Below are 12635 nucleotides of genomic sequence, written 5' to 3'. Positions count from 1 at the left end.
TATAAGTATACACTATTGCTCCTTCTCTAGGAGACTTTGAATTGATCAGTTTATCATTATCGTATTGTCAAAATGAGATAAAAATCAACATCTATCAAATCAAATTTATATAATAAACTTAGTACAGTTGATTATCACTAACTACACAATAAAGTTGTTTCAAATATCAATATAATCATTAAGATACACATGTCAGATAAATTGGCGGTCAGCATGGTATTTTTAATCTTATATGTTTGAAATTTTGTAGCTGCATTATTATTCTTCTAATTAATAGGATATATGACAATTAAATTTGAATCAGTTACAAATATAGATGATAGTAAATTCGATAATAATCGCAGAAACTTCATCCGTCCCATAAAAAAATCCACATTATCATTTATATATGTTCTAAATTAAATGTCTTTTACTCAAAATAACATTAAAAAGTTACTTAAACTCCAATCCTATGATTTTTATATATAAATGTCAGCAAAACATTTACTTATAATTTTTTATCTCACTTACTTTATTAAGAAAATCAATTAATTCGGATAACATATTAAATTAAAGACCAAATATACATTTTAACAACATATCTTAATTTCAAATTTGTTTTGTTTGAGGGACATGTTTTGTGAGACGGAGTGAGTAATAATTAATGTTAATATAAACGATTTATTAAAAGAGTGTATGGAATAAATTTTTTTTAAAAATACCTACATTTTTGTGAGTGATTAATAATAATATAATTATAATTAAATGAGATTGTTTGTTAGGTAAGAATCGATGCAATTCTATTTATAAAGATATACTCCGATCTTGTTGTTTAAAATATGTGTATCATAAAAAGAAAATAAGTATAGATTTATTATTTATATCAATTAATTTACGATTTATTTACTCTTATGCAATAGATTTAATTATCGTATGAACTTATCGTGGATTGCAAATGATAAACAAAAGAAATATAAATTATTTATTAAAAATTGGATTATTTCTATATATACTAATAGTCAAAACACCGTTCTACTTTTCACCAATAGTCATCAGGGGTATTTTTGTCATTTTACCTTTTCTTTTTTTCCAAATATTTCCACCTACTAACTTTTTTTAATTTGATCAACAGGCAAGTTAGATACAAACACAAAAAATAACAAACCACCCTCAAACAAAATAGATAAACTAATAGTCAATCGGAAAGGCTAGCCTCCATCATCAACGGCATCAACTACCACCGGAGCCGCCATCACCCTGAGGCCTGAACCACCACCGTCAACCACCGATATGGCTTACCACCAAATTGAAATAATAGTTTAAGATAAAAAACAAAGATACATAAAAAAAGGTTTACATCAAAAAGGTTTGTTTTTGTGTGATTTTGGTGTCGGTTTTGTGGGATTCTTATCGTCAAGAATTTATACAAAACGTTCAAATCTAAAATGATTGGTATCTGGTAGTAGCATACGCTGTCATCGATCATCGTCACTTACCATCCACCGCCATTTCCTTCCATCCACTTCCTAAAATCCATGTCTTTCTCACTGAAGTAGCATAAACTAGCGTCACGACGTTCGTCACCACAGAGATAGTGACGTTAACTTGGTGGAGAATTTAATTGGGCGATGGGGTTTGGTGAGGGAAAAAATTAAGAGACGGCCGTTGGTGGCGGAGATGAGAAAAGTGGTCAAATTGAAGGAAGTTGATACAACAGTTACCATTTTTTAGGGTTGTTGATTTGAACCGAGTAAAAGAGGGTGAAATGGAATGAGGTTATTTTAATTTTAATATGGCGTAAAAAGGGAGGAGTTTGGTGGAAAGAGGGGGCATAAGAGCGGATGTGATTTTTTTATCAATTGGACTTTTTGTGGGGTCAAATCCGTTGAAAAAAGTCACGTGGAGCACCCATGTTTTTTAGTCGATTGGAATAGCAAAATGATATGGACTTCATAACTTAACTTTAATATTGAAAAATGAAATGAATAATAATAATTAATAGTAATAGTATAATTTTAATGATAATAATGATGATGATAATGATAATCAAATATCAAATACTAAATGGAAATCGTTTGTTATCTTTTACACTATTTAAAAAAATAAAAAATTGTGTGTTTTAATCAACTTTTTCATGTACTTAAAGTCCATTACTAGATGTGATATTACGAATCATTAAAAATATATATTTTTTTTAAAAGCAAGTAAAACTTTCATTGATATATGGAATATTTACAAAGTCCTATAAACTATACATTATGATGTGTCATGAAATATGAATAAAAATAAGAACCCGGAAACACAAAAACATGCACAAAGAGACACTAAACACCGCGACACTTGAGTGAATTCGAGCTGGGATGGAGCGGCTAGACAGTACCGCTAATGCGATGACAAAGTTGGCCATTACAACCCATTTAACCAAGTGAATAGTGGAATCTACGACATGTCCTCATGGTAACATTTGTATTACATTTTTGTTGCGTTGTTCACATTTTTTAACCAAAATTTAACACATACGTCACATCATTTTTAAAACATATGATTTATAACAAAAAAAAATGAACATCGTTTTTTATTATTGGTTGTATTTTAATATTCATTATATATATATATATTTACATTGTTACATTTGAAAACTAACTTGAATATATAGTAGGACAATAATTCGCTAAATGCATAATGTAACATAGTTGAACATTTAAAATGTAAAGATATCGTTACCAAACTCAGTTATTAAAACTCCTACAAAACATTCACATAAACGCAAACTATCGATAATTCACAACCCGACGCAAAGCGAGGGGCATATCACTAGTTATAAACAATTAACACAATGAGAAAATATCCTGGACAATGCAAGCATTATATACGTATTTAAATTAGATATAGTTTATATGAATTAAAAAGGTTAAAATATTGTTCCTTCTCTAGTAGACTTTGAGTTGACCAGTTTTTCCTTATATCGCATTGTCAAAATGAGATAAAAATCAACATTTAACAAATTAATAGAATAAAATTAGTAGAGTTGAATTTGTTAGGAAACAAATATAAGTATACACTATTGCTCCTTCTCTAGGAGACTTTGAATTGATCAGTTTATCCTTATCGTATTGTCAAAATGAGATAAAAATCAACATCTATCAAATCAAATTTATATAATAAACTTAGTACAGTTGATTATCACTAACTACACAATAAAGTTGTTTCAAATATCAATATAATCATTAAGATACACATGTCAGATAAATTGGCGGTCAGCATGGTATTTTTAATCTTATATGTTTGAAATTTTGTAGCTGCATTATTATTCTTCTAATTAATAGGATATATGACAATTAAATTTGAATCAGTTACAAATATAGATGATAGTAAATTCGATAATAATCGCAGAAACTCCATCCGTCCCATAAAAAAATCCACATTATCATTTATATATGTTCTAAATTAAATGTCTTTTACTCAAAATAACATTAAAAAGTTACTTAAACTCCAATCCTATGATTTTTATATATAAATGTCAGCAAAACATTTACTTATAATTTTTTATCTCACTTACTTTATTAAGAAAATCAATTAATTCGGATAACATATTAAATTAAAGACCAAATATACATTTTAACAACATATCTTAATTTCAAATTTGTTTTGTTTGAGGGACATGTTTTGTGAGACGGAGTGAGTAATAATTAATGTTAATATAAACGATTTATTAAAAGAGTGTATGGAATAAAATTTTTTTAAAAATACCTACATTTTTGTGAGTGATTAATAATAATATAATTATAATTAAATGAGATTGTTTGTTAGGTAAGAATCGATGCAATTCTATTTATAAAGATATACTCCAATCTTGTTGTTTAAAATATGTGTATCATAAAAAGAAAATAAGTATAGATTTATTATTTATATCAATTAATTTACGATTTATTTACTCTTATGCAATAGATTTAATTATCGTATGAACTTATCGTGGATTGCAAATGATAAACAAAAGAAATATAAATTATTTATTAAAAATTGGATTATTTCTATATATACTAATAGTCAAAACACTGTTCTACGATTCACCAATAGTCATCAGGGGTATTTTTGTCATTTTACCTTTTCTTTTTTTCCAAATATTTCCACCTACTAACTTTTTTTAATTTGATCAACAGGCAAGTTAGATACAAACACAAAAAATAACAAACCACCCTCAAACAAAATAGATAAACTAATAGTCAATCGGAAAGGCTAGCCTCCATCATCAACGGCATCAACCACCACCGGAGCCGCCATCACCCTGAGGCCTGAACCACCACCGTCAACCACCGATATGGCTTACCACCAAATTGAAATAATAGTTTAAGATAAAAAACAAAGATACATAAAAAAGGTTTACATCAAAAAGGTTTGTTTTTGTGTGATTTTGGTGTCGGTTTTGTGGGATTCTTATCGTCAAGAATTTATACAAAACGTTCAAATCTAAAATGATTGGTATCTGGTAGTAGCATACGCTGTCATCGATCACCGTCACTTACCATCCACCGCCATTTCCTTCCATCCACTTCCTAAAATCCATGTCTTTCTCACTGAAGTAGCATAAACTAGCGTCACGACGTTCGTCACCACAGAGATAGTGACGTTTACTTGGTGGAGAATTTAATTGGGCGATGGGGTTTGGTGAGGGAAAAAATTAAGAGACGGCCGTTGGTGGCGGAGATGAGAAAAGTGGTCAAATTGAAGGAAGTTGATACAACAGTTACCATTTTTTAGGGTTGTTGATTTGGACCGAGTAAAAGAGGGTGAAATGGAATGAGGTTATTTTAATTTTAATATGACGTAAAAAGGGAGGAGTTTGGTGGAAAGAGGGGGCATAAGAGCGGATGTGATTTTTTTATCAATTGGACTTTTTGTAGGGTCAAATCCGTTGAAAAAAGTCACGTGGAGCACCCATGTTTTTTAGTCGATTAGAATAGCAAAATGATATGGACTACATAACTTAACTTTAATATTGAAAAATGAAATGAATAATAATAATTAATAGTAATAGTATAATTTTAATGATAATAATGATGATGATAATGATAATCAAATATCAAATACTAAATGGAAATCGTTTGTTATCTTTTACACTATTTAAAAAAATAAAAAATTGTGTGTTTTAATCAACTTTTTCATGTACTTAAAGTCCATTACTAGATGTGATATTACGAATCATTAAAAATATATTTTTTTTAAAAGCAAGTAAAACTTTCATTGATATATGGAATATTTACAAAGTCCTATAAACTATACATTATGATGTGTCATGAAATATGAATAAAAATAAGAACCCGGAAACACAAAAACATGCACAAAGAGACACTAAACACCGCGACACTTGAGTGAATTCGAGCTGGGATGGAGCGGCTAGACAGTACCGCTAATGCAATGACAAAGTTGGCCATTACAACCCATTTAACCAAGTGAATAGTGGAATCTACGACATGTCCTCATAGTAACATTTGTATTACATTTTTGTTGCGTTGTTCACATTTTTTAACAAAAATTTAACACATACGTCACATCATTTTTAAAACATATGATTTATAACAAAAAAAATGAACATCGTTTTTTATTATTGGTTGTATTTTAATATTCATTATATATATATATTTACATTGTTACATTTGAAAACTAACTTGAATATATAGTAGGACAATAATTCGCTAAATGCATAATGTAACATAGTTGAACATTTAAAATGTAAAGATATCGTTACCAAACTCAGTTATTAAAACTCCTACAAAACATTCACATAAACGCAAACTATCGATAATTCACAACCCGACGCAAAGCGAGGGGCATATCACTAGTTATAAACAATTAACACAATGAGAAAATATCCTGGACAATGCAAGCATTATATACGTATTTAAATTAGATATAGTTTATATGAATTAAAAAGGTTAAAATTTAATAATATTGTATATGTATAGCCGTTCCAAAATAATAATAATAATAATAATAATAATAATAATAATAATAATAATAATAATAATAATAATAATAATAATAATAATAATAATAATAATAATAATATTGTATATGTATATTATTATTATTATTATTTAGAAAGTGATAAGTACTTAAATTGTATATCTGCGGTTTGATTCATGAAAAGATAATACAATGAATTAACTATTTGTAAGGTGTATTATATTTATATATGGTATGTAGATTTATTTATATTTGGTATTTAGGTAAATATAAAATAATTAAGGCTATATATTAGGAATTGATATCGATCAATATATAAAAAATTTTAAATAAATAAATCGTGTAATGTGTAGCTAACACGTGGCAGTGTAAAATATAATGTTTAATAATAAAACGACACGTAGGATTCTGTATTTGGGATTGATTAATAAAATGACACGTAGGATTTATTTAATTCAGATTAATAAGAAATTGACACGTATGATTAAAGGGATGCGTTTTATATAGATGTATAGATAGATAGATAGATAGATAGATAGATAGATAGATAGATAGATAGATAGATAGATGTATAGATGTATAGATATAGATAAATATAGATGTTTTTACAATTTTATACCGCTATTTAAACAACTTAATATAGCTTTAACTTCTTGTAAAATGTCATAACATAAAAAACATGACTATTTCTATTATTCCTATAAGGTAATTATGTTATACTCGATAACGGTTATAATGTGAGTGCAGCAAAATTTGTGTTGGATAAATTGGGTTTATTATTTAACCTTTATCAAAATTATAAGCTTACAAACTTTTTATTTTATGTTTATATAGTTCTTTCATAAAGATATCATTTTATATTTTATTTAGGGAATGCCTAACTTATGCCATAAGAGCATAAGATAATAATCATTAAACATAGTAAAACTTTCTAAATATAGTATTTTTAAAATTTAATTAACAGGGAAAATGTTAGAAAGAATAGTAGTAAGCATGAAATGGAAACAGGGAAAATATTATCATGTACAATTTAGGTGTTGATTTTGAATGTAAAAATATTAAAGTTAACAAATTTTGTAATTTGTAGATGTTGGATTGATGAAACAATAGAGTGATCAAGTGTTTCACATTTCCAACCGTGAAGATTTGAGAAATATGTATGCATACAACAGTCTTAAACGAAAACTGAGCATTTTCACGATGTTTCAAGAATAACATGGCAAATTACAGGAATATAAGATGCATCCATTTATTGGCTCTAGTTATTGAGTCGATAACAAGCGCCGATTTATTGGCGACTTGACTGACTGTTAGAGCCTAAAGTAATATTCAGGTAGGATTTAAAACTCATGGAAATTTGATTTTACCATTTTCATGACGTCTCAATTTTATTTTATTTTTTAAAATTTTTTTCTTACTTATTGACAGGAGGTCCACTCGGAAGCAATCTCTCTATCCGTCGAATAGAGAGAGGGATGAGTTTCTCTACTTTTGAGAGTGTTTTTCACTCTGGGTGAAGAAATGACTTGTCTTTATTCTCGGATAGGGGAATGATTGTCTACATCTCATTTCCTCCATACACCAACTACGTGGTATACGTGGTATTAGGTTTTGTTTGTTTGTTTGTTTATAAGATGCATCCATTTCATATATTATTATATTATATTCTTTAATCCATATGAAAAATACAGGAATATAAGATGCATATGTTTAATATATTCTTCTTCTTTTTTTGTAAGCGAGGAAACTCTCCTATGAACGAGCACATCCCATAGAAGGTAAAACCTCCGGTAATCAAGCCTCCCGAGCGCGAGAACTGGTACCGGGTGAAGTGTGCATTATGCGCACCCTCTAGTCACACTCATTTTTTGAACAATTTGACATAGTCATGAATTGAACCCGGGTGATTTGCTTCATTGGGCAACTCGGTGGTCACTCAAGTAAGCCTCACTGGTTATGTTTAATATATTTGTTATTATGATATTATTATGTATCCATGTTTTGTTATGATATTATGTATCCATGTTTTGTTGTATCAAATTATCCAAAAGGATGTGCTTGAAGTTATAAAGTAATCATAATGAGTATTTTACAAAAAGCATATTTGGGACGAAAAAAGACCACATGGGGCAAGATTCGTAAATAAACATAACACTCCAAAACTGAAACTCAAAACAACATTGTCAACAGCTGTAATAATCAAAACAAAGCAAGCCAATGTTAGAATGACATGGGCCAACCCCAATAATACTCGTGTGATTTGATCCTAAAAAAACACTCGCAAAATCTAACAAACTTTTTTTCTGAATCCAAAACAATGCTCTAGGGATCTTGCATTGATACTTGTAAAAGTTGAAACCAAAAATCATAGTCTTACAATAAAGTACCATTCAGTACCTCTGTGTAATAATGATCATCTATCATCATAAAGAATAATACTGCCCCCCACCCACAAGTTTAATAACAATGATGATTACTGATACATGCGCATGATAGATAATAATTTATTCCCTAGAACAAAACCATGTTCATTTGCAAATGCGTCCAAGAACTTTGAAAGATCCTATATGATTCAACTTGATGTGTATCTTTGTCTGCTTCAATCATTTTATTTCACTAGCGAAACTAAAACAAAATACACTACAACCAAGTACCAACTTGCTATATCAAAGTATAGTTTGTGAAGAAAAAATCGGTGTCATTTTTGTCTCATTGTTTTTATTTCGTCCGTAAGACAAGACAAGGTGATTCTCACTCCGATTGTAACATGGACTAAAATGGAAACACAAAGTTTCACATAAACTCCTAGGTAACGTTTTAGCTAATCGATCAGAGTTGCAAACAAACGGCTTAGACAGCCAACTAGTCGGCTTGGTGACTCGCCCAACCATAATTCAAAGAAAAACGCTCGGCAATAGGTCAAATGGAGTCTCTGAGTCAATAAGTCAAGATTTTAATACATCTATGTTTAAAAGTCAAAGTCAGTCAACTCGCCTAAACCCCAACTCCTCCCAACTTGGCTGGACTGACTAGTCACTCGAAGATCCGACCGACTAGAACCCGTCGCGCAACGTTTACAACATCGATATCCACACATCAGTACATCACATGAACAACTAAACTAAATATGGAGCAAGTAAGATGATCATAAACAAGTTCAGAAATGAAACATTCAATAGAAGTTTACTGCCAATCAAAGATCTTTATCACCAAAGATATAGTCACCATAACCTACTAATAACAACTAAAGATTGATTCAAACAACAATTACGACCTAAAAACTACAAATCAAAAGATGACACCATTAATTTTGAAGTTGAGAAAGACCCCATGAAGGGGCTACTGAACAAGATGTACAATATATTGTTCCGGGACAATTGTATGCATCGTACAAGGATTGATAAATGGAGACGAAAATAATAGTGTTCTCATAGCATGCAGTCAGTTCTTGCAGGCAATCTTCTAAAGAAGTTGAGCGGGACGGATGGCAGCTTGTGGCGGAACCTTGGGTGTCTAAGCACATAAAAGCCTGTCAAAAGGGCCACAACTTGGAAAGGTGTTACATACAGAACAATGGCAGCAATTAAACAAAATATCACAAACAGTGCAGTAGCTCTTGGATCTCTCCAGCTAAGTAAAGACTGAAGTCGTTCTCCTTGTGTCGCTAAATCACCAACCACCGTTTGAATCCTTCCAGATATGCTCCTCAAACGGTCATATCTCATTCTGATTATGTCAGGAGGACGAGAAGTCGGGAAAGTGTCAAACTCCTCGTCTAGTTCATCGGGGTGAGCGTTATCTGCACAAGAGAGGCGAGTGTCCATATGGGGCGGGTTTTTTGGTCTCCATCTGTAGTACCAAACTCCAATCAAAAACAAATAAAGGAAAATAGTAGGCAGAATGAGCTCCGGATACAAGACTAAAATCAAGAAAAGGATGTGAATCAGAACAGTTGTGATGGGGTTCTTCCAATTACATATCTGATCAAACCATTTTCCAACTGCGATAAACCCACCCAAAACCCCCATGATTCTAAAAAAGTTAGCTTTACTTCTTCTCATACTCCACATGTGAGAACCCACATCCAGCATATACTCCACAATTTCTTTCCTTAAAGGTGGCTCGGCTCGGCTAAGCCGCATGGCCACAATCTGAGTGGCTTGGTGCCTCAAGCTTTCAAGTTGGCTAACCGTTAACGGATGAATATAGTGCATTTTGGGTAACAGTGGTTGTGAGTACATATGCATCATGTTTAACAAAGATGAGCATGTAAACCTAACTGCTAAATGAATCTCACCCATCTTTTTAACCCCAGATGGGTGCAAAACCAGAAGAGGGTATGAATGTGTGTAAACACGGCCGGTTTCAAGGGTTGAAAGACGAATTCGGACCTTACCAATTCTTGAATCCCGGGCCCCACCACCCTTATCTCCTCCACCATGTAGATGACAATTATCAAAGACACCGATTGTAATAACAGTACACGGATCGAACACTTCCCAAGTATACTGCTCATTCCATTTAGGGGTAAAACTGTCTATTATAGTTCTTGTCCTGACCCACTTCGTCCCATACTTGGCCACACAATATGCATCTGTTGTTGCCCGTCCATCTTTTGTCTTCATTGGTGATAACCCTTGTGCACTTAAGATTCCAACTTCTAGAACCCCGATGCTATTTTTCCATAACTGTTTAGCTGTTGGCCTAAGATCACTACTGTAATGAGTAGATTCATCAAGAACATGATAACCACCTTCCAAGCAAATCCTCATATGAATCCTGCTAGCAAACTTAACTTCCTTCTTCTTTTCACCATCAATCATAACATGCTTTTCAAGATTAAACCATCTTGTGTTAATCGCTTTATGATCTAACCTTCGATCCACATACTGCAAAGGAATTACACACATGCCAAGAACTTCATCTTTATTAGGAGCAACCCTATCTTCCACACTCAAAATCAAGTGTTCTTCAAATGGTTCTGCAGCTACAAACATCAGATCCTCATTCCACATAGGATTGATTGATTTACTCATAGATACTCTAGTCCTCAAAGCCTGATGCCCAAGAACCGCCTTAACAAAAACTTCCGGGAACCGAGTTCTATCACTCGGTATCAGATCCTGCGCTTCAATAACATTTACTCTCAGATACCAAAGTTTAGGTGAAAGATACACCTTCGAACGGATATTAGCAAGCGCATCGGACCCACCAACGGTTGCAGCATCCGAATGCCATGCTTCCGGAAACGCTTCGTCAGCTTGTGTGCCCCACCAAACAGCCAACATTAGTTCACCTTTCAGCTTATTCCCTTTCCTATCTTCAAGTCTATACCATTGAGGAGCCAAAGGACTATCAGGTGGGACCCGCTTCGGGACCTCACTAAGATCAAATAACACCCAACCCATGAAATCATCTTTCATCATATCTTTATCCTTAACAGTAACCTCAAGCGTAGTCGCCTGAACCCTGTCTCTGGAAAAAGCAAACACTTGGTTCCACTCAGGGTTCTGTTTCTTCTCGAAATGTCGAGTTGTTCCCTTATAGTTTCCCAACCGAACCTCGGTATACGGGTCACAACTACCGGTAACATCCTTAGAAGGTAAATCCCTTGCTTTCACCACACGAACATATAAGTATTGCATTTGTTCAACAAGGTCATAAGTAGCAGTAAGCTTATCCCCTGTGACCTTCCCTCCACCAAGGTGAGGTTTGGTCTCCTTGAGTGAGAAATCATCAGGCGGAGGTCTCTGCATCATCTTGCTTTTCTCACAACTAAACACACACACACACACACACACACACACGAAATTTATACAATCAGCAAGGAATTCAAACCATATGAACTAGAATTGATAAACTGTGCATTCAACAACCAATGTAGCTACAGTTACTACTATAAATTAAGAAGATAAACGTTCAAAAAACAACTTCCTAATTTAAACCTGATAAATCAAATAAAATTGAGTAGAAGGCTTCAGATCTAAATGTTTCTAACATGCCAATTGAAAATTGATACAAAAACTAGAGCGCAAATATCAAAACCCTAGTTTACACACACTAATCAACAATTCAACAGATTACAAAAATTTACAGCTATATAGTTTATTAATATTAATCATACTGAAAAGTGAAAAGCAAATAATCAATAAAACATTATGATAACTGTACACTATATAAGGCCAATCTAAAATAAAAAGTGATAGTAACAGTTATATTCATTAATAAACCATAGAATCACACTGATGCATGTATATTAATCAAATGATGTACGTGCATTACACAATAGTAGAGACATGATATATATTCACATTCAACACAGAATATACATAGAAATGTGTATGTACCTAGTGATAAGGAGATGGAGATCTGTACGGATGTTCTAAAAATTTGTGAGTTGATTCATCATGTACGATTACTAACAATTACGTGGCATCAGATTCATGAGAATATAGTGAAGATTTGAGGCGAAAAAAAAAAAAAAGTGGGGGTTTTTAGAGAGAGAAACAGGGTTTTAGAGAGAGAAAAAGGGAGAGAATGGTGGTGGTGTGTCGGTATGTGGCTGTATCTATTAAAAAGAGTGTAACTTTGAGCTAATTGCATTTGTACCCTCTAACTCTGTATTTTTCGATAATGGGACCCATCACTTTATAAGCTACATACGAGTACGAGTAGTTTTTATGATATGAATG

The 12635-nt window shown here is 32.1% G+C and overlaps 1 protein-coding gene across 1 annotated transcript; it reads right to left on the bottom strand.

Moving 5' to 3' along the window:
• Window positions 1-9136: 9136 nt before the first annotated feature.
• Window positions 9137-12425, bottom strand: LOC139876702 (FT-interacting protein 3-like). Its single transcript, XM_071864078.1, has 2 exons — window positions 12291-12425; window positions 9137-11718 (listed from the first exon to the last, which is right to left on the bottom strand). Exon 2 carries the CDS (start codon window positions 11700-11702, stop codon window positions 9372-9374), a length of 2331 nt encoding a protein of 776 aa, XP_071720179.1. The 5' UTR covers window positions 11703-11718; window positions 12291-12425; the 3' UTR covers window positions 9137-9371.
• Between the last annotated feature and the right edge of the window lie 210 nt (window positions 12426-12635).

Source organism: Rutidosis leptorrhynchoides, chromosome 1 (genome assembly GCF_046630445.1).
Source record: "Rutidosis leptorrhynchoides isolate AG116_Rl617_1_P2 chromosome 1, CSIRO_AGI_Rlap_v1, whole genome shotgun sequence".
Lineage (NCBI taxonomy): Eukaryota > Viridiplantae > Streptophyta > Magnoliopsida > Asterales > Asteraceae > Rutidosis > Rutidosis leptorrhynchoides.
This window is presented reverse-complemented; position numbering and strand designations above follow the sequence as displayed.